Raw genomic sequence first — 21,664 nt, 5'->3', positions numbered from 1 at the left:
GATACTAATCCTTTGTGGATTACATATGTTGTGAATGCCTTCTCCCAGGCTATACCTTGCCTTTTCACTTTGTTTTGTCAGTTCTGATATCCTGATTCGCAACAAGGTAAAAGGGAACCCAAATCAGAGAGGCCAACTCCAGGACAGGGTGGAGGCTTGGACCTTTCTGCATCTCCAGAGCCCTGAATAAAGCAGGCCCCTAATAAATGCTTGATGATTATAATATAACTGAGTAGATACTTCTATCAGATTCGTCTAGCACAATGATGGGCTTACAACAAGGGCTCTATGGAGACTTAAAGAATCGAGTCATGGTGCAAGATAAAGAAAAGTCTCTTGGGACTTCCCTGGTGGTCCAATGGTTGAGAATCCGCCTTCCAGTGCAGAGGATGTGGGTTTGATCCCTGGTTGGGGAACTAAGATCCCACATGTCATGGGGCAACTAAGCCTGTACCCTGCAACTAGAGAGGCCTGTGTGCCACAAATACCGAACCCACATGCCCTAGAACCCATGCTCCACGATAAGAGAAGGCCATGTGCTACAACAGAGAACCCGCACACTGCAACAAAGATCCTGTGCAGCCAAAAAAAGAGAGAAAATTCTCAGTGTCCCGGCAGAGAATCAGGAGGAGGGCATCTTCACTGCAAAAACAGCACTGGCTTTGTGGAAGGATTTCCAGCAAGATGGCTATAAAGTATGAGTTGATTTATCTCAGAATTCAACTTGTGGCCAATGTTCCAGGAAGCAAACTTGGGTCTCCAATGGGTGCCCCTAAGCATCTTGACTCCTGTCGTCCCTGTGAGCTCACAATAGCACAGTGATTCTTCATATTTTACAGATGGGCCCATAAAAAGTAAATGTCACATCCAGGTCAGTGAATGCAGGGGCCGGGGCAGAGCTGGAACCCGCACCCCCTGGCCTCCGCCCGATAAAAGGTTGGGACCCAGAGCAGTGGGTATTCATATTTTGAAGCCACAAGATCCTTACACTCTCAGACATAGGGGAATAAGCTGAACCATCTTGGGAAAGAACTTATTAAGTAACTCAAGCTAGTTGTAACTCCAAATCTCTCACTATAGAGAGAAATGTGTTTTGAAATGAAATGTTTTATAATGTGTTTTAAATGTGTTTTGATATATATATATATATATATATATAGAGAGAGAGAGAGAGAGAGAGAGAGAGAACGTATGTATCTCAGGAATATATATATATATTCCTGAGATACATAAGAAACGAAGGACAAAATCATTCAGCAGGACCTCTGAAGAGAAACAGGAATGACAACTTATATCATTCAAAGGTTCACCTGCCTGGGCTGGGAGTTCCTTGGGGGTAGAGGCAAGGTCTTACTCATCTCTACGTGCCCAGGGCCTAGAACAGTGTCTGGCACATGGAAGGGGCTCAACAAGTATCTGCTAAATGAATGGGCAGATGGATGAATGAATAAATGGATGCATGTGCAGACAGACAGACGGATGGAGGAGTGAGTGAAGGGATGAACAGATGAATAGACAGACAGGACGATGGACAGACGAATGGACAAACTGAAACCTGGTCAGAGAGATGCTTGGGCTTCAGAGAGTCACAGAGGTGGTTGGGTGTCCCTGGTGGTTCAGACAGTAAAGAATCCGCCTGCAATGCAGGAGACCAAGGTTCAATCCCTGGGTCGGGAAGATCCCCTGGAGAAGGAAATGGCAATCCACTCCAGTATTCTTGCCCAGAGAATTCCATGGGCAGAGGAACCTCTACAGTTCATGGGGTCGCAAAGAGTTGGACATGACTGAGCAACTAACACTTTCACAGAGAGATGCATAAATAGATGGATGGAAAGACGGACATTCTTGGGATTCTCATCTGAAAGAAAGAAGCCCAAGCGGAGGATTCAGTCTCAACAGAACCCATCAAGTAGGCAGCCAAAGCTACGAATCCTATCCTGTTGCTAAGAGAGCTGTTCACAAGGAAAAACGAGTGGCATCAACTGCAAGAAATAATTGTTTCTAATTGGGCTGAATTATTCTGGCCATATAGTAGACATATTTTTATAACTTTATTAATTATTCAATCTGAGGCCTATTACCCAGGCTGCCAGAACGGACTTTCCTTAGTAGACGGTGACAGCTTTCTCAGCTCTGCCACGGTCTTTGCTGCTGCAGCTCTTTTGGGTGATTGCCGCCTGCCTTGGGGCCCCGCTGCTGTCTGAGGCCTGGAGGTGGGGGGTCAAGCAGTCCCTGAGAGGTCGGCTGGAAGTCAGAGGTCCTGGGAGCCAGTGAGGCTGTTCTAGATGTTTCTTCTGGCCATCACATCTGCCTCCCCTGCTCTGGCCGGACAGGCAGACAGGTATCAACACATCCAACCTGGCCTCTGTGGGTCAGCCCCTGCCCAGATCCATTCTCTAACTCTGAATCACGGCAGTCTCCCCTCCCACAAGGCATCCAATCTGCTTCCCATACCATGCTTAGATAGCTTGCTTCAGTTGCCTGAAGTCAGGGACAGGGGAAGGAGAGTGCAGCCCAGCTGGCCTGGAGGGACTAGCCAGGACTGGAGGGGCAGGTCAGAGCCCCCAGCATGCCCTCTGTTCCCTTACCAGACCTTGAGTCCAGATTAGTCAGGAGAAGGAGTTTAAAAGTTGCTCCCAGTCCACAATGCAGACTCAGCTGATGCAAAGCGAGCCAAGGAGCCCACGGTCCATGCACTCAGGCCCAAGCTCCCTGGACTGCTGTGTGAGAGCACCGCAGCACCTGGCCCAGCCTCTGGGTGCTCCCACTCTCCACACCAGGCACTCTGCTTCAGCCACACGGACCTGCTTGCCGTTTGGTACTCTTGCTTCTGTGGGTCTGTGCCTGGAATGGGCTCTCTTTCCATACCAGACTGTCAAAACTTCAAATCTCCTTCTTCTTTGAGCTCTGGTTCCACTGCCTTCTTGGCATCTTTCCCACTTGTCAGCTGGTTGTGACCTCGCTTTCTTTAATGGACCAGTCTGACTCCTGGCCTCCCATCTCAACCTTGGACAACATGGATATGTGAGAAGCTTTGGAAGATCAAGGGACATGGAACCGATTACTCCTGAACATCCACCCCAGAACCCCACACTCCTCCCTGGTCCAAATACCACCACTAGAGCAGCACCTGGAAGAATGAAAACATGATAAAAAGGGAGAGCAAATCCTCTGGATCCCAATCAGCCCCAGGCTGAGTGTGCACGGTGCCTGCAGCGTGCAGGCCCTGGGGTCATGGTGACAAGGAAGAGCTGGGCCCTGGCACAGAAAGGTCTCTGGGCCTGGGGGCTGGGAGGAGAGGAAACACACAATCCAACAACAAGTGTCCGGGATGGCGCGGACCACACTGGTTATGTACACAGTCAAGGTTTATGGGGATCAGGGCCTGAACTGGGCTTCGAAGACAGAAGCGCCGTGGGTCAGTGGATAAAGGGAAGCTAGAAGAGAGGAAGGGGTGGTGGTGGTGGGGTGGTCATGGGAAGGAATTAAGGCTGAAAGCCTGGCAGGCATCAGACCCAGAGGGGCCTTGAAGGCCTGGGCAAGAAATTGGGCACTTCCAGGCAGGCAGAAGGGAGCAGGGAAGTGACTGGACCCGGGTTTGCATTGTAGCTATCTCCCCACCTCCTAGTGCAGGAGGGGCTGGAGAGGGAAGGCAGAGGACCCTGGAAAGAAGGGTTAACCAGAGCTGCGAATGTGGTTGCCAGAGACTGACGGCCTGGGTTCGAATCCTGGCTCTGCCACTGACTCGCTGTGTGCCCTGGGGCCAGCTACTTAACCTCTACAAACCTCAGTTTCCTCAGCTGAAAGATAGAAATAGTAATAACAAACAATACTGAATAGGACAGTATGTTTAGTCGTGCTGGATACAAGTTAGGCAAGAATCTAAGTATGAGGCCAGTCCAGACCGCTCTCCCAGTCAGTCTCAAAGGCCACCTGCTCCGCAGTTCTGCACACACTCAGGAGCAGCCGGCTGACCTTGCTGTTGCTGCTCAGTTGCTCAGTCATGTCCAACTCTCTGCAACCCCAGGGACTGTAGCTCGCCGGGCTCCTCTGTCCATGGGATTTCCCAGGCAAGAATACTGCAGTGGGCTACCATTTCCTTCTCCAGGGGATCTTCCTGACCCAGGGATCAAACCCCAGTCTTCTGCACTGGCAGGCAGATTCTTTCCCTGCGCCACCAGGGAAGTCCTGAGTGACCTTGGAGCATGGCTAAACCTCTCTGACCTCTGCTTCTTCCACTGCAAAACAGGAGTCATAATCCCCAGCTCACGGGGCAGGGGGAAGATGAAATGAGGTCATCACGTCCACGTCCGGCGTGGTGCTGGGTGCACAGCAGGTCTGGGCTGACTGGGCCGGAACTCAAAGTCCTCGGGGGCGGGGGCAGGTCTCGGAGAGTGGAAGCTGCATCAGCCGACCCCTGACTCCAGAGGGAATGCGCTCCTCTCTTCCCTGTCAGGCTTCCAGGCCAGTCCTCTGGGCTGGTGGGCGCGGATGCGAGCAGTTCGTGATTCCCTTCCCCCAGGAACTGTGTTTCCCATGGAGACCTGGCCCCTGCACCCACCCTGGCAGTACAGACCGTGTGTGTGTATGTGTGTGTGTGTGTGCGTGCATGTATGTAGGGGGGTGCACAGCGTCCTTTCCACGTCTGAGCGGTGTTCTGGAGGGGCGGCGGGACTGCCTGCCAGTCCCAATCAAAGATGCCAGCTTGGCTGTTGTCCCTCTCTTCTGCTTTTGTCACATTTGGGACGGGTTTTCCCAGCCTCCTTGCTCTCCTAGTCCTTGAGACTCACTGCATGCCATTTATTTATGTATTTCGTTCTCAGGGAGCCAGATGGCCAGAGCTGGGGTGGGCAGACTGTGCCTCCCGCCCCTGGCTGTGACAGCCCCTTGAACAGGCAGCTCACACACAGACCCCAGGCCACCCGGTTTCCAGCTGCCTCAGGGGCAAAGCCTGACGCTCCTATGGGCCACATGTGCCAAGGCTTTGCTGACCCCAGGCCCTGCTCAGAGGGCACAGACTGGTCCTATCATGTCCCCTGGTCTGACAGTCAGAGGGAGAAGGGCCAAAGCCCCGAGATGCCGCCTTCTCCCAACGAGAAGGAGGAGCAGTGGTCCCATGCCCCCTCTGCCCCATGACTTGCCTCCCTTGGACCCGGGAAGGGGGCTCTCTCAGCAGGTCTCCCCTCCTTTCCTTGTGAGCATTGTCACAGGAGAGCAACCTGGTTCAAGGATGGAAGGAGGGTGGGAGGACCAGCTGTCCTCAGTCCTGGGGTTGAGGGTCTCCACAGGCTGCCCCCTGCCCAGCCTCATCCTCACCCCCACACTTGTCTGGACACCCATGAGAGCAGAGCACCCCCAGCATCTGCTCCCCATCATTTCCCATTCTTCTTGGCAGGCACTTTTGGAAGAAACGAGCTCTGGATGGGAGGAAATCATCCTCTTCCCCAGCTTCCAGAGCAGAGCCACGGCCAGGCTGTCTCAAAAAGAGAGAGGCAAGGGGAGGGGGAGGTGACATTCGAGGACAGAGAGATGGAGAGGCCAGCAGATCCATCTTCCTGCTGCCATTCCCCTGCAGCCCACAGCACCCCCAGCACCCCCAGGACCCAGGATGGGGCTGGGTTGATCTCTCTTAAATGTATTTACTTATCTATTTGCAATGGGTCTTAGTTGAGGTACACAGGATCCTTAGTTGAGCCATGCAAACTCATTATGGCACCTTGTGGGATCCAGTTCCCTGACCAGGGATGGAATCCAGGCTCCCTGTAGTGGCAGCTCAGAGTCTTAGCCACTGAACTGCTCAAGTCTCTTTCAGCCTCTATCACAGACTCCTCACAATTGAGTTGGCATTCACTTTTCTCAACTTCCCACCCCCAACGCCCACCCCCAGTGGCCTGGGGAAAGTCTGACAGACCCAGATAGGATGCTCACCAGCTGTGGGGCCTTGGGGCATCATTTAACCTCTCTGTGCCTCAGTTTCTTCTTTCAAAATGGGACACAGCACACACCTGGTTCCTTCCTTCCTCCCAATATGGCTTTCCTGAACCATTCGGTCCCCCCATCTCCCATCGAAGCCAGAACTTTCTCTCTCCCAACTCTTCCTCCTCCCTCCTCTCGGTACCGGTGGGTCTGGCTTATGTTCACAGCTCCTCGAGGATGGGGGCCATGCCCTCCTCATCCTAATACCCCCCTCCAGCCCCAGACCCCCGCGGTGTGGGCCTCTGAGTAGTACTCAATACATGAGCATTAAGTGAAATTCAAGGGACAGACAACACAGAGCCAGCGCAGCACTAGCCCAGCTACTGAATACCTTTTTGTTTAAAATTAGGATTCTGTGGTGAAGAGAGCCCCTCTCACACACAGACCTTGAAAAAGCATTTGCTGCCACGTCTGCAGCTCCCTTCTGTCCCCGTCACGGTGACTGCGCCCCAGCGTGCGCTGACACGGAGCCCACTGGCCCGGGGAGGCCCACGGGCGCACCAGATGCCGGCAGAAGGCGGCCCAGGCGGTTCTGCCAGGGGCCGCGGGCTGGGCAGAGCAGCACGTGGGAACAGCGAGTGTAATTGCTTTTCTGGTGATTCATCAGAAGTTGCTTTAACCTTGACAGCCGGCTTCGTGTAGGGAGAAAAACACTGAGTGAGCGGCGGCCTCCGGGTTGCCAGGATGCCCCTCTGTGCCCCTCCCAGAGGAGGCAGCCAAGGCACCCCAGGTGCTCCCACCTGGGGGAGGCAAGGGTATGAGTCACTGACCCTATTCAGGGCTGTCCACCACCCCCACCCTCAGTCCTTTCCAGGTCCTGGAATCCCAGGAGGGCTATGCTTGGAGGAGAGGGGTGTTGGGAAAGAACAGACAACTTCTAGAAGTCAGCAGCTGGAAGGGCATGAAGGCCCTTGATTAGGCGAGATGATGCTGGATTTTCACTTTCCAGAAACATGGCATCCTGGGATTTTTAGACCTGAAATATACACGCTGACCTTCCCATTTTATAGATGGGAAAACAGGCTCAGAGTAATCACTGCTCAGGTAACTAATGTGCCATTACATGGTGAAAATTTTAACTCTATAGCTTCAAGCATGCATGCTAAGGTGCTTCCATCATGTCCGACTCTTTGCAACACTATGGACTATAGCCCGCCAGGCTCCTCTGTCCATAGGATTCTCCAGGCAAGGATACTGGAGTAGGTTGCCATGCCCTTCTCCAGGGGATCTTCCTGACCCAGGGATCAAACCCGAGTCTCTTATGTTTCCAGCATGGGCAGGCAGGTTCTTTATCACTAGTGCTACCAAAGTCACTCCAGTAAATGGTGCTGGGAAAACTTGATAGCCACATTCAGGAAAACTGAAGTTGGACTACTTTATACTATAAGCAAAAATTAACTTGAAATGGATCAAAGACCTACTTGCATGAGCTAAAACTATTATAAGATTTTTTCACAAAAACATAGGAGGGGGGGCTTCATGACACTGGATTTGGCAATACTTTCTTGGATATGACATCAAAGGTACTGGGAACAAAAAAGGTAAATTGGACTTCACCAAAATTTAAAAGTTTTGTGCATCAAAGGGCACAACAGAGTAAAAAGGCAAGCCATGGTATGGAGAAGATATTTTAAAATCACATATAATGCATTAATATCCAGGATATATAAAGAACACCTACAGTTTAGTACCAACAAGGCAACCCAGTTGAAAATAAATGAACATTTCGCCTAAGAAGATATATAATGGGCACTAAAGTATACGAAAGGAGACTCAACATCACTAATGATTAAGAAAAAGCAAACCAGAACCACAATGAGATACTACTTTACACCCATGAGGATGACCATTATATTGGGTTGGCTAAAAATTTCATTTGGGTTTTTCCATAAGCTGCTAGAGAAAAACCTACATAAACTTTCTGCCCAAACCAATAACAAATAAAAATAGAAACTAACAAATATTGACAAGGCTATATAGAAATTAGAACCTTGTACTTGGCTAATGCGAATGTAAAATGGTATAGACCCTGTGGAAAATAGTATGGTGATTCCTCAAAAAATTAAACATAGAATTACTACACGCTCCAGCAAACCACTTCTGGCTACCTATGCCAAAGAAGTGAAAAGCAGGAATGTGAAGAGATATTTGCACATCCATAGCGGCATGGTTCACAATAGCCAAAAGGTACAAGCAACCCAAGTGTCCGCTGATGGGTAAAGGGGTAAAGAAAAGATAGTATATACATACAATGGAATAGTATTCAGCCTTAAAAAGCAAGGAAGCTCTAATGCATGTCACAATATGGACACAAGTTTTAGACATTATGCAAAGTGAAATGAGCCAGTCACAAAAGGACAGATGTTATATAATCCTTTTTATACGTGGAACCTAGAGTCATCAAATTTTGAGAGAAAATAGAATGGTGATTGATTGTAGCTGGGGGGGTGTGGGGAATGGGAAGTTAGTATTTAATGGGTAGAGATTTTCAGTTGGGGAAGATGAAAAAGCACTGGAGATGGATGATAACGATGGTTGCACAGTAATGTGAATGTCCTTAATGCTACAGAACTGCACACTTTAAAATGGCTAAAATAGTAAACTTTATGTTATGTATATTTTCACACACACAAATCCCTAGCACATAGATATTGTGCTTTGAAAAGGACTGACCTAGAGAGTCTCTGGCTAGTTGAGGAGTATGAGTGTATTTCTGAGCTGGTAAATGTTATATTTTCATCTGCAAGGATAGTTGAAAGCCAAGTCAGCCAGGGGTCCCCCACACCATTCAAGATAAGAACACATTTGACTTGGCAGAGGCTGCTCTTGGTAGTGGCCCAGCTTGGTTCCCGCTGCCTTCATTACTCAGGCCTGCTCTGCAGTCCTGTCTCATGCTGGGCATCAGGCCTGGAGGGTGGGTGGGGTGGGGGGAGTTGGTTTCCACAAATAGTGAGAGACTGTGCAATGAGATTTTACTCTCCTGCACTCTATGCACATGGATAAAACCAGTTCAGTAGAATCTAAAAATATGGGAGACTACGGAGAAAGCAGAGGCAGTGGGACTTCTCTCCATGTCTACCCTGCCATCCTCCCTTCTGGGGTGGCCTGAAACCCAAACCAAAATGCCACTCTATAACCCAGAATCCAAACTGCAAAGCACCTTGGGAAGGGAGGCAGAGAAGCAGGACCCAAGAAATACAAGAATTAAATAATACAATGAAGGCTGAAATTTCCAAGTTGATTCTTGGGTATCATTTATAAAAGTTAACAGGGCATATTTAATTTAGGAATTGGCTCACGTCCTTCTCCTTACAGCTGAAACCTCATAAATGAAATATACTGGACCATTGCCCAGTGTGGAAATAAAAGTTATGAATAATGTTTCTATCTCAATCATTGTCAGTGCTTTAATATTCCTAATTACTTTAAAAAGCTAGATATTCAATATGGCAAAACTTTTTTTCTTTTTATCTCTACTTGTGAGATTAGTGCAATTTAATAAGAGTCACTCTGTCGTCTTTATTCAGTGTAAACTGACATTTCATCCTTTTACTCTTCATTATTATATAGGATGGAAGTTTATGACCAAGGGTACAGCCACTCCATTTGCCCATATTGGTTCATCTAACATCTTGGAATTATCCATGATAGCCAACGTGTCTGCCTACCAGAAAAACCAGCATCACCTTACTTCCTTTATGGAGCAGAAAGAAATTCATCCAGGCTTTCAAGAAATTAGGCTATGGGGTCATAAGTCTGTAAAAGAATGAAAAGTTCCCCCCAATCCTACTACTGGATTTGTCTCTTTCATGTCTATCAAAGTCATAAATCCCTTGGCAACCACAGAGGGCAGGAGCAGGCAGGTGATGGATCTTTATAATCCTTCCTGCCACTTCCAGGAACTTATCCTAAAAAGAAATTGGAACATGTGGGCAAAGATACATGTGTAGGAAGAATCCTTGCAGCATTTTTACGCAGGACCACAGCCCCTTATCCATAGGTCCACAACCCCCAAATCTCTAAAGAATCCAGAGGAATTTTTTTTTTTTAATTTTCCAGAATTCACTTAGAGGCACAGTCTTTGTGGAAGCCATTTGTGGTTATACATCATCTGTATGTCACTAGAAGTCATCGGTTATACGTCACTTCAGAAATGTTACTATGTTTCGTCGCAAGGTGTTGCCAAACTCCACTGGAGGCATATGTCATATATGATCTAGTCACCATAAACTTTCCTGAACTCTGAAAAAAATCTACATTTTGAAAGCAACAAGGAACAAAGATATTGGATAAAAGATGATGAGCCTAACATACTGAAAAATCAGAAACAGCCTAAATGTCCATCACCAAGAGACTGGTTACTTTTAGTAATCCATTGAATGAAATTCTATAAAGCCATTTAAAAATTTTAAGGGAGATTCATGTTCATTGATAAGGAAATGAGTATATGATATAAGTTGAATTTAAAAAGCAAGTTCCAGAATAGCACATTTGATCTAATAAAAATGTGTCCTCATCTAGCTTTAAGAGCAAATATGTAGACAAAGAACAGGGAAGGCAACCACTCAAAGGCCAGTAGAGGTTATCACTGGGTGTATGGGTTTAACTTTTTATCTATACTTTCAGTGCCATTTGAATTTCCTTTTAAATATGAACAGGTACCAGGTAGCGCTAGTGGTAAAGAACCCACCTGCCAATGCAAAGACATAAGAGATGTAGGTTTGATCCCTAGGTTGGGAAGACCCCCCTGGAGGAGGGTATGGCAACCCATTTTAGTATTTTTGCCTGGAGAATCCCATAGATAGAGAAGCCTAGTGGGCTACCTTCCATAGGGTTGCAAAGAGCCAGACACAACTGAAGCAAACTCAGCACACAGCATACATGTATGTTTTTAGAATCAGAAAAAAACACCAACAAGAATGATGCCTTTGACTAAATAAAAAATCCAAGCTTCCCTGAAAGTATGTCACATGTATAGACATGCAAATGAGAGACTCCATTCAGAAATCTCCAGATACTGCGCTGACGGACACACCCATCCCCATTGACACGGGCCCCATGAAGTCCCTAAGGCGCCACAGAGCACACACAGGCAGACAGGTGTCCAAAGGCATAATAGCAAGGAGGGTCAGCTTGCTTGGAGTAAACAAATTCACAATTTGTGTCCCATGGCTGATTCATCTACTTCCACAACAATATCTCAGGGCCACATCTTTCAAGCAGGTCCTTCCTTCCCCTGTGAGCAACTAGGTTTTCTCATCAAGGACCTGTTTCAATCTCAGGCTGTGTTAACAGAGGCTGAGCATCCAGAAGGAAAGAGAGCATAATAATTACATGTCCAGGCTTAGGTTCTTGCTTGGTCAGTAGTCCTAGTTTCGTGATTTACTAGCTGTGTGTCCTTTGAAAGTTCTTTAACCTCTCTGTATTTAAACTTTCTCATCTGTAAAATGGGGCTAATAATAATTTTCATATCATAGGGTTGTTGCAAAGAGTAAATGAGAAGATGAATAAAGTACCTAGTGCACAGTAAAATTCAATAAAGTGTACCTATATCTATTATTATTTTTCCATACAAGCTTGCATCTGTGGTCAGATCTAGGAACAACAGTCAAGAGGAATAAAGGCCACAGCCAATGGAGAGAAACTAAATAGAGAAGGAAGTTTAGACAATGTCATATAAGAAACAAAGAAGCTTTGAAAATAAAAACTGGGGGAAAGGAGGTGATCGCTGTCTTCTAGTACCTGAAGGCCTGACCTGTGGAAGGAGACTCTGATATCATCTGTACGGTTTCAGTGACTACTGTCAATTGCTATAAGATGACTCTCTGCCCACGCACAATTTGCTGTCCACTGAGCTCCTTGGGAGAAAGCACAAATATGGTAAGGATGGTGATGGAGATCGAACACCCAGCCCTGGCCTTTATCATGGGTGAGAACCAACTCATCGAAGCTAGAGACAGATTTCAACTTAAGAGAGGGAAAACTTTTCAATAGTCAGAATGTGCTTCTATAGGAAGCAGTGAGCTCCTTGTTAATAGAGGGATTCAAGCAGTGGTTGGAACTCTCTTGGCAGGGCATCTAAATGGTCAGTGCTCTGACTGATTTTGAGAATAGGAATCTATGAATTCTCTTCATTCAATCCTCTCATCTCTCAAAGGAGGGTTGGAATTCTTCTTTTAAGACTTTCTGTGAGTTTAGGAGTACATGCCTTGAGTAGATGCAAAGGTGGTGGCTTTTGAACCCACGAGGGTGGATTTACTGAAGAAACAGGTTGTGAGTTGCTCAGCACCAAGTCTGATGACTGAATTGGGAATGGCAATTGGGCAGCTTGTCTCCACACTGTAAAGTAACAGGGCTACATGCTTGGTAAACAGACTCCGGGCGCAAGATTTACTCTAAACTGCCTAGTCCCGTTGATCAAAGGCAGCTACCCTTCCATTTCTTTCACTGGACTAGAATGAAACCCTAAGTGACAGACTGTCTGAGAAAACCCTCCAGGTCCCACAGCCACCACAGTCCAGAAACAGTGAGCATCACACACACTCGTGCTGAATGGCGATTTGTATGCACTCAGGACCTGGAGACTCATGCTGTATTTCAACCTCCAGCAGACCGCCCTTGACATTATAATTTGGCAACAGCAAGCAAACCTGTCCCAGAAGGGTTAACCGAATCTGAGTTAGGTAGTTTCTCATCAAAGATTCATTGTAGGCAAAGTTACACAAAGCAGAACAAAGATAAGAGGGGGAAAAGCTCTCAGACATTTCAGCCAACATGTTTCTGGTGCTCACAGAAAGACTGCTTGAACACATTTGTTTATCTTACGTGTCCCCCAGGTGTACTTTTCATTGCCTGGGGGAGTCCCTGCCCTGTTTCTCAGCACAACTTACCTCAAAGCAGGGAAATGGGTGGAAGGAAGAAGATAGTATAGTCAATGGAAGTCCCAACACATTAGAGAGTCTCTGGAGCACCTCAAACTGACCCTGGACTCCCCAAGCCTAGAGAACCACCCAAACAAGGCCCAAACAAAATCACATCCAATAGTTTGCTTTGCCTGGAAAGTTCCCATAGACTGGATGGACAGGGAGACTCCAGTCAAGGCCTTTGGGAAAAAGGACCATAACAAGATGTCACCCCAGCAGAGAGTACAAGACAGCAAGGGCACCATATTGGGCCAGTGTGGACCCAACATTCCTTCTTCAAGTTGTTATGACCATTGCAGAGGAGGGAGGTGGCTCCCCAAGACGGGTCGCCGATAGGGGTTAGACCCCGCCTGGACCAGCTTAGCTATGTTACCTACTCGAGTCACACACAGAAAGACACCCTATCCCAGCTCAAAGCAGGAAGGAAACTGGGCTTCAACACTAATCAAGGACTCTTTGGAATCAAGTAAGACCATGACATTAGCCAACCATTGATCCCAAACAGTGCCACTGGAAAGAGGGCTATCTGTGAGGATGTAGGGGAAATGAGCCAAAGGGGAAGCATTCACCTTAGCTGGACTCTTGGCAGAGAAGTCCCTGAGCACTCGGCCTGCAGTCCCACAGTAGAGATGTGCCTGTGCTGCTGTGGGTCACCCGGTCAGTCCAAGAGCATCCACCTCACTCGTGCTCCCTAGAGAGCCTCCCCGAGGGAGTGTGAACAGTCCGCCCAGAGAGATGTAAGAACACAGTAACCGCCCCCTACAAGCATGCCATTCTTCTACCTTTGGGGAACACAGAGGCATCCCAGAGCCCACCAGTCTCATAAATCAGTCCCTGGAGTCGCTGTGAGCACCCACTGAGCCTTTGAATCAGCCACGTTGAGGACCAAACGTTGACTACTGTGACGTCCTGGGTCGACACCCATGGGTGGCATCTCAATCTCACTTTAAGCCTCAAAGACCTTACTTAGAGGTGTTTCATCCATCAAAAGTCAGAGTTGCTGTGAGCACCCACAGAGCCTTTGGATCAGCCAAAGATGATCCATAGATGACTGCACAGTTCCCCCCACACACAGCATGCAATGCCCCTCCAGACCTCCACCATGCCCCTAGAGCCCTCCACCCCAAGTACCATCTTGTAGGCATGCTTCCTCCCCGATGCCCACATTTGCCTAGGCACCCCAAGCCCAGAACAAAGAATTCAGCATCCAACCACGGCACAGTCCCTCCCCAGCCAGAGCTGTGGCCCCGCCCAAACCCCAGAGACCCCAGACTCACCGCTGGAGCAGTCAGGCCCTCCCCAGCCGGGCTCACAGTGGCAGGTGTCCGGGGAAACGCAGCGGCCGTGCACACACTCCTCTGTACACAAGGCTGTGGGAGGTCAGGAGAGAGGCAGGAAGAACAGGACCAGTGTGAAAACCAGCCATCTGGTCAAGGAGCACAGTCCACTTTGTAAAGATGCTCAGAACGCATCTCTGGCTTCAGGGACAAGCAAGCTACTCCTGACCTGAGTTATTTAATTAACTCTGAAAAGGATTCAACAGGGTGTGCTTCATCTCAGCCTTGTTTCCTAAAATGAAACCCAAGCCTGAGAAATGGCAGCGTGGTGACTTTTCAAGAGTTATTTCCTCCAAAAAAAGGAAACACTCATTTTTGGCTATCAAACTAGAAGATGTCTTTAAAAAAAAAAAAAAGAAAAACAGCTGATGGGGATGGCAAGAGTACAGGAGTCTGGACAATTCATGCACATGGACTCTGATCTCATAGAATATACATTTGAATAAAGGAAGACAGAAGGAGTTTTTAAAAAGGGTATTTCCTCCAAGGTTTAACACTAGGAGACCCTCCACAAAGCCCAGTCCCTACATCCCCACTGCTGTTCTCTTTCCCCATCAGCTCAGAAAATGACCCATCTTTTGGTTTCCCCAGTTTCTTTCTGCAAAGGCCTCCACGTTTATCAGGTTGCCTGAAAAGAATCTGTTCCCCTCACGTTTTCCCCACCTTTCTGCCCTCCTCCCCAGATGGCCCTATTTTTGGGGCTCTCAAATGTCAGCAAATCTGCAAAGTACACAAATGCTGAGGAAAAAGCAACAGCTAATTATAAGAAAGTAATTAAGAGAGACAGCCACGATGATGATAATTGTAATTAGAAAGTGCCTGGCAAATTCTTATCACTCAGTCAAATGCTACAGCCTCCTGAGTTGGGAGGCAATAGCAGAATAGTTTCCATCAACTACCCCAGTGCTGAGAAGGCTTATTGGCAGCAGTCTGAGGAAGGGAGATTATTTCTCTCTCCCTTTGACATCCACATTTTCTCAAGGTCATCCATTGCTCCTGAGAGATCTGCCCCACCATCTAATTTATCAGTGAGGAATTACAGAAACCTCCTTGGCCACCCCATCCCCCCAATTTTGTAAGCCTGGGAAATCAGTGGCTACCATCAACACTGTCAGTTTTTCAGAAGAGATCTAGATGAAGCTTTTTTCCTGACAAGCGACTAGACACCTTCTCTCTGCTTGGAACTGGCCTGGGCTGGGGAAGCAGGTGGCCCCCAATGGTGAGCTGAGAGGACCTGCCACTGACTTCCAAACACCCACCCTGCTTCCATGCCCATTGCTTGGCCGAATGCGAGCGAGAGGGTGATGTCAGGTTAGACAAGAAAGTTCATTTTATGGGGGTGGGGGGTCCTCTGCACGTGTGCCTGCTCAGCTGTGTCTGACTCTGTGACCCCATGGACTGTAGCCTGCCAGGCTCCTCTGTCCATGGGGATTCTCCAGGCAAGAATACTGGAGTGGGTTGCCATGCCCTCCTCCAGGGGATCGTCCCAACCCAGGGATCAAACCCACATCTCCTGTGCCCGATGCATTGACAGTGGATTCTTTACCTACTGGGCCACCGGGAAAGCCCGTGGGGTCCTCTGGCCCCTCCTGAATACAAACCTTGGCTCTGAAGCTGTTGCCTTAGCTTTACCTAGGCCTCCTGGCAAGGCAGACCCCAAAGAACCATTTCCGATGCCCCACTCGTTCGTAGTTTGCTGACAGCCCACCGTTGCCAGCCTGGGATGTAGTGTGTCTGGGGGAAGCCCTTGAGTCCTTCTCATTGGTACAGATGGCTTTCAGGCAGAGTTCTGGTTGTGCTCAAGACTTCGAGAGCCCCTCACTTCACGGCTCCTGGGCAGTGGCTGGGGCCTCCTAGCTAACCCACTTATCTGAACCCTGACCTCAGTGACCAATTCCACTTAGAGCCACAGTGAGCTGCTCACTCAGTAGCTAACAAGACCCCAGTCAGTCATCCCTGCTGCCTGGCTTCCCCCACTCCCACCGCATTTGCTAAACAAGCTCAGATTCAATGTCCCCAGAGTACACCAGACAGGAGGCATCATACCCTGGTTCCCCATCCCAGCCCTGTCCTCAGCGGCTCCCTCTTCCCTCCATCCCACCCCCTTAGGCTGAGGCCCCACTTTTTTCCATTCCTGGGCCCCTCACCTTCCAGCAGACCCTCCCGTCAGCTTGTCAGGTGAGCCCAGATACCTCCAGTCACCTTCTGACTGCAGACAGCAGCGCCTTGATCCCTGCACAGGGGTTCTGCTGCAGAAGGCAAGGGCAGGCAGTGGACCAGGGAACTTGTCCCATGTTAGGTCTGAAAGGCACCTCACAGAAAATCCATCCGTCTGCTTCATTTTATCCATGGAGGAACTGAGGCCTGGGGGTCTGGGATCCCATGAACTGTGTGATCTCTGGTCAGGGAGGAGGGAGCTGGAGGAGGAGGCTCCCAGAGACAGAGGCCTCTGAAGGCTGAGGGAGGCGAGAGGTGACCACAATCGTGTGGCCTTCATGCCACATCCAGGCTGGACATCCTTTCCCTCCCAGAAGGTTCAAGCCAGAGAAGCTGTATCAATGTGCCAAGTCCCCTGCGGGCTGAGCAGGGGCTTGGAGCAGCTCAAGGGAGAAAGGGCAGAGACTAGCCAGTGCCCTGCCAACCCTCGCCTCTCTGGTCCTCTGACCCTAGAGACCTAAGCCCTGGCCTTTGTCCTGCACCCTCTCCTACCTGCAAGGGAGGCACCTTTGGGGGCTCTGAGCAAGCTCTTCCCATTCTCCCTTCCCGTGGCCTCTCCCAGGGACCCCTAGGACTGCGTGCTGAGGACCTCCCCCAGCTCAGCCCTGCATCCAGCACCCAGGCTCCCAGTGACTCTACAAGCCGAGCCCCTGGGCCTGAGTCCAGGGATGTGGTTGCTGTCCCAGCAGTCCATCCAGACCTCATTGTCCCCTTCTCCTCCTTATCACCCTGGTATTCTGTCTTGGCTATCTGCTTGTCAAAAACCTCAGTTCATTCATATTTCATTGGAGTTGTTTAGACAGTGTTGTTTGAAGCATGAAATATTGATAGCAAATTTCTGAGGTTCAGATAGCCATATCTGGCACCTGGGCCGCTACGTGTTGTGTATCTGCTGGGGAGGGGACAGGACAGCGGTGCCGCAAGGCGAGTCTCCTGGAGGGGAACAGAGGCGAGACCCACGACGCCACCTGGAGCAGGGGCAGCCAGCTCGACCCCGGATTCTACGGGAACCCCAGGTGGGCCGTCCCTCCACACAGGGCCAGGGTTTACACAGCAGCCACCCCAGGAGTATACAGGTCCCCTGAGTCCTTCATGCCAGCTGACCCCCCAGGAGAGGCCGAGTCATGGTTCCGTCACCCCCACCTCCTCCTCCTCAGGCTCCTGTAACTTGAAATGGGGGCCTTCTGTCAAACCCCCTTCTCTCTGCTGCACACCGGCTGCTGTCATGGGCACCCTGAGGCCGGCTCTGCCGCGGGCTCCGCGGGGAAATCTGAAACTCTGCTCTCTTAGCTTCCCCCGCCCTCACCGCCACCCCATCGTCCCGCCTCAGTCCCGCCTCTACCCTCCTAGGTGTTAGGGGTGCATTTAGTGCTGAGCAGCACGGCACAGCAGCTAAGAGCACAGATGGCACCCAGGGAGCCGGGGCTGGACCCGGCGGCGCCACTCATCAGCTCCAGACTTCAGGCGGGTTACCCCCGCTGTGTCAGTCCCCGTCTGTTCAGCTGGGGAGAGTGACAGGCTGGGCCTCGGGCTGTGTGCAAGGATTCAGTGAACTGCCAAAGTACCCAGAGCAGACCCTGGGGTCCACTCAGTGCATTGTTACTAGCAGGGTGTCCTCAGCCCCCCGGCAGGGTCTTGGCCATGCCTGAGCTTCCCTAATCCTCCACCCCCAGGCTGTCTCTCTTATTCTCATCTTTCTCTGAGGTCATAAACACGGGGGGTGAGCTCTAAGGGCCATGGGGGCGGAGTACTGCAGGGCAGCCCCATCCCCACCCCCTTGTGGAAAGGCCAGGATGGAAGAGAATGTGACGACCCATATTTAAACTCCCTATCTGCTATTTACAGTTACAATTACAGGACAATAAGCAAATAGTTTAACCTTCTGTGCCTCAGTTTCTTCGTCTGTAAAATGGGGACAATAATAGTATCTATGTCATGGGCTACTGCAAAGATTTAACGCAGCAACACAAAATGAGTGTTTAGACCCGGCCTGGTCCCCAGCAAGTACCCAATAAACAGGACCTGCTGTTACTAATTCTCTGTCTCTCACACACATGCCCTGGGGTCTGGATCCCATGTCGAAGATAGCTGATGGTGCTCACCACTTAGTGCCAATTCCTGTGTGCTACCGGTTTCTGAGCACCCTCTATGTGCCAGGCTTCCCCACATGCTACCTCAACATCTATCACAGGCCATCCACACAGACCTTGAGAGAGTTACCTCTGTCAGTACCTGTCTCTCCTTTGCAGATCTCCAGCCCCTGGGGGATAGAGGCCGCTTTCAGTTGGGCTTTTTAAAGCTCTCATGATGCCTGGTACACAGTAGGTGCTCAATGTTTGTGGGTCCCAAAGAGAGAGTACCAAAGCAAGCATGGAGAGGGCATGGTTGTCTTTGGTTTCAGAGGTCGGTCACAGGGAAGTCGCCATATCTCTAGACCCTGCCTCTCGGCTCAGGCTACCGCTGGCCCTGTGGGAACAGGATGCTGGGTGATCTTAGGGATGGTGGGGGCTGTAGAACAAGCCCAGCTGTAGATGTGAGGAGACCCGGGTTTGTGTCTACCAGCATCCATCTCAGTGATATCAAGCAACTCACTTTCCTCTCCAGGCCTGTAACCTCCCCTGGAATTCAGATTAGACCAGAGGAGGTCTGAAGGTCCATTCACTGAGAGTGGCCAGAAGCTGCCATCTGCCCACTGTCCTCCAGGACAGGCCTGGGCTACTGCCAGTGCTCTAGACCCACTCGCTGATCCCCAAGCCCCATCCTCTTCCCACGGTCTTGTTTTAGTCACTAAATTGTGCCCAACTCTTTAGTGACCTCATGGACTGTAGCCCAGCAGGCTCCTCTGTCCATGGGATTTCCCAGGCAAGAATGCTGGAGTGGGTTGCCATTTCCTTCTCCAGGGGATCTTCCTGACCCAGGGATCGAACCTGAGTCTTCTACATCAGCAGGCAGGTTCTTTACCACTGAGCCACCAGGGAAGCCCTTCCTGTGGTCTAGTAAACCTCTACTTTCAATCTCACAGGGACCCATGGTATCTGTCCTCCATTCCTTTGGAAAAGGCACTGGATGAACAGCCAGGAGACCCAAGTATGAGTTCAGGCTCAGGCCACCTGACACGTGAGCCTGGGCAGGTGGCTTCCCCTTCTCTCGTCTAGAAAATAAGAGCATTAAAGCACATCACCCTTAAAGGCTCCTTCGACTGCTGACACTCCCTTGATGCTGTGACATCACCATGTCACAGGAGCTGAAAGTTTGAAAGGCTTCCTCTCAGCTCCCTAGTCCTAGTTACCTGGGTTAGCAAGGCCAGGCAGAGCCTCCATCACTCAGCTCCACCAAGAAGCTGAGAGGGCTACAGCCAGCCCAGTCTGCACAGCTATGGAAGGTGAAATATTTTCCCCCCAGAACCTCCCTACCCACACAAGGTTCCTCCTGACCGGCCCTGCCATTTCCCCAATTAGCTTGGGTTGATCTGGTCTCCCCAGTAGAGTGTGAGCTCCTTGAGGTTAAATCCAAAGTCATAAACACCCCTGGAACTTACCATGCCTAACAGTTACTCCATGAGTGACTGTTGGTGACCCTGTGCTTTGCAAGGGAAATTTACAAGACCGAGGAAAAGTACCAGGATGCAGAGAGTGTGGAACCACGACCTATAATGATCATGTGAAGGTTGGGGCTTGTTGATGGTGGGCAAGTGTAGCCTGGAGAAGCAAGTAATGAGTGGGAGGCAGGTCAAAATAAGCTGACAGGCTGTCAAAGAGAAGTGGGAGCCACTCGGTCCCAGACAAAATAGGAACTCAGAGGAACATGTGACAAAGGAGCAGATTTCAGCCAAACTCAAGGCAAGATTTTCTATTACTTGGATGGCTCAGTAATTCAGAGGCCTCTTTCTATAGGTAGGTAGCAGCCCATCCCTGGGAACATTTCAGTGGCGAATAGAGGACCTACAGAAGCTGGAGGGCAGGGGTCGGATTCTCAGGCCACATGCTGCTGCCATCTATTAGACATGGATGTTTTGTTGGAGCACAGCTGTGCCCATTCACTGACATATTGTCCAAGGCTGCTTTTGAACTACAAGGACAGAGCTGAGTCCTCGCCACAGAGACTGATGGTGAGCAAAGCCGAAACTATTTGCTATCTGATTCCTCAAGACGGGATGGAACCCTCCTGCTCTAGACTTCCCAGTTTGGTAGGAAATTGGATGTTGGGACTCTTAAGGTCCCTTTCCACCTTCTATACTTCCATCATTCACTCATTCCGTAGTATGACCAGATGGTAAAACAAAGCCCAAAGTGTGCTTAGAAAAATACCCAGTGATGCCCAATCTCCTTTCTCAAGTGGTCCTCTGGGTCCCCCTGAAGGTGCAAGAGGCTGGGAAGCATAACCCTCAGCAGCCACAACAGCTCTTGACCCTCTATTTCTGTCCTCTCTTTTCCTCCTAGATGGACAAGGAATATGGACAACCTAACAACCACTCATGCTGCAATTGCTTAGGTGGATACTAGTGGCTACGGTAAGTGAAAGAGGCCGAATATAAGTCCTCCTTCTTTGCTGGACACTGACTATCCATTGTTCCACTTCATCCTTGAGGCAGGTATTGGGTTGGCCAAAAAGTTCACTGGGGTCCCAAACAAACTTTTTGGACAACCCAACAGTTTCTATTATCCCTTCTCAAGCCTTTGTAAATAGTTTTATTAAACCCTCCTCAGTTAACATACCATCTGTTTCTCACCAGGACCTAGTTGATCCAGTTGCCAAGACAAGGTTTAAACTCACATCCATGTGATGCTAAAAGGTCTGCCCTTAACCTCATGCTCCACCACCACCTGGACCACAGGCTGAGATAAGTTAGTACCAGCGCCAAATCTGTCACCAGCTTAGCAAGTCCCCTCCCTCCCTCTGGGTCTTAGTTCCTCATCTATGAAATGAAGGAGCTGAATGACATGATTAGAATGTTCCTTCCAGCTCTGGGAGTCTAGGGTTTGAATTTTTGGCTGATTCAAGCCAAGCTTGAGAAGAATCCATTCCACAAATGTAGATGCAGAGCTCGGCATGGGAACAAGTGTGCTGCAAGGTACAGAGGCAAGGCCAGAGCATCAGTCCTGGGCTGGGTTGATATAAAAGCAGCCAGCATGGGGATCTTGGCATTGAACCAAAGGGTCTAGGTCAGACTTGGGGTCTCCTCTGCAAATGAACCCCTGAGTCAACACTAGC

General features: G+C 49.6%; 1 protein-coding gene across 2 annotated transcripts in view; it reads right to left on the bottom strand.

The window, feature by feature from the left end:
- MEGF11 (multiple EGF like domains 11) overlaps nucleotides 1–21,664 on the bottom strand; it is a 257,227-nt gene that overhangs the window by 191,071 nt on the left and 44,492 nt on the right. For both annotated transcript variants that reach the window (XM_040225825.1, XM_040225826.1), the window contains exon 4: nucleotides 14,177–14,269. In XM_040225825.1, the coding sequence (XP_040081759.1) occupies nucleotides 14,177–14,269 (93 nt within the window). The remainder of the gene's footprint in view (nucleotides 1–14,176; nucleotides 14,270–21,664) is intronic.

Source organism: Oryx dammah, unplaced genomic scaffold, assembly GCF_014754425.2.
Source record: "Oryx dammah isolate SB20612 unplaced genomic scaffold, SCBI_Odam_1.1 HiC_scaffold_26, whole genome shotgun sequence".
Lineage (NCBI taxonomy): Eukaryota > Metazoa > Chordata > Mammalia > Artiodactyla > Bovidae > Oryx > Oryx dammah.
This window is presented reverse-complemented; position numbering and strand designations above follow the sequence as displayed.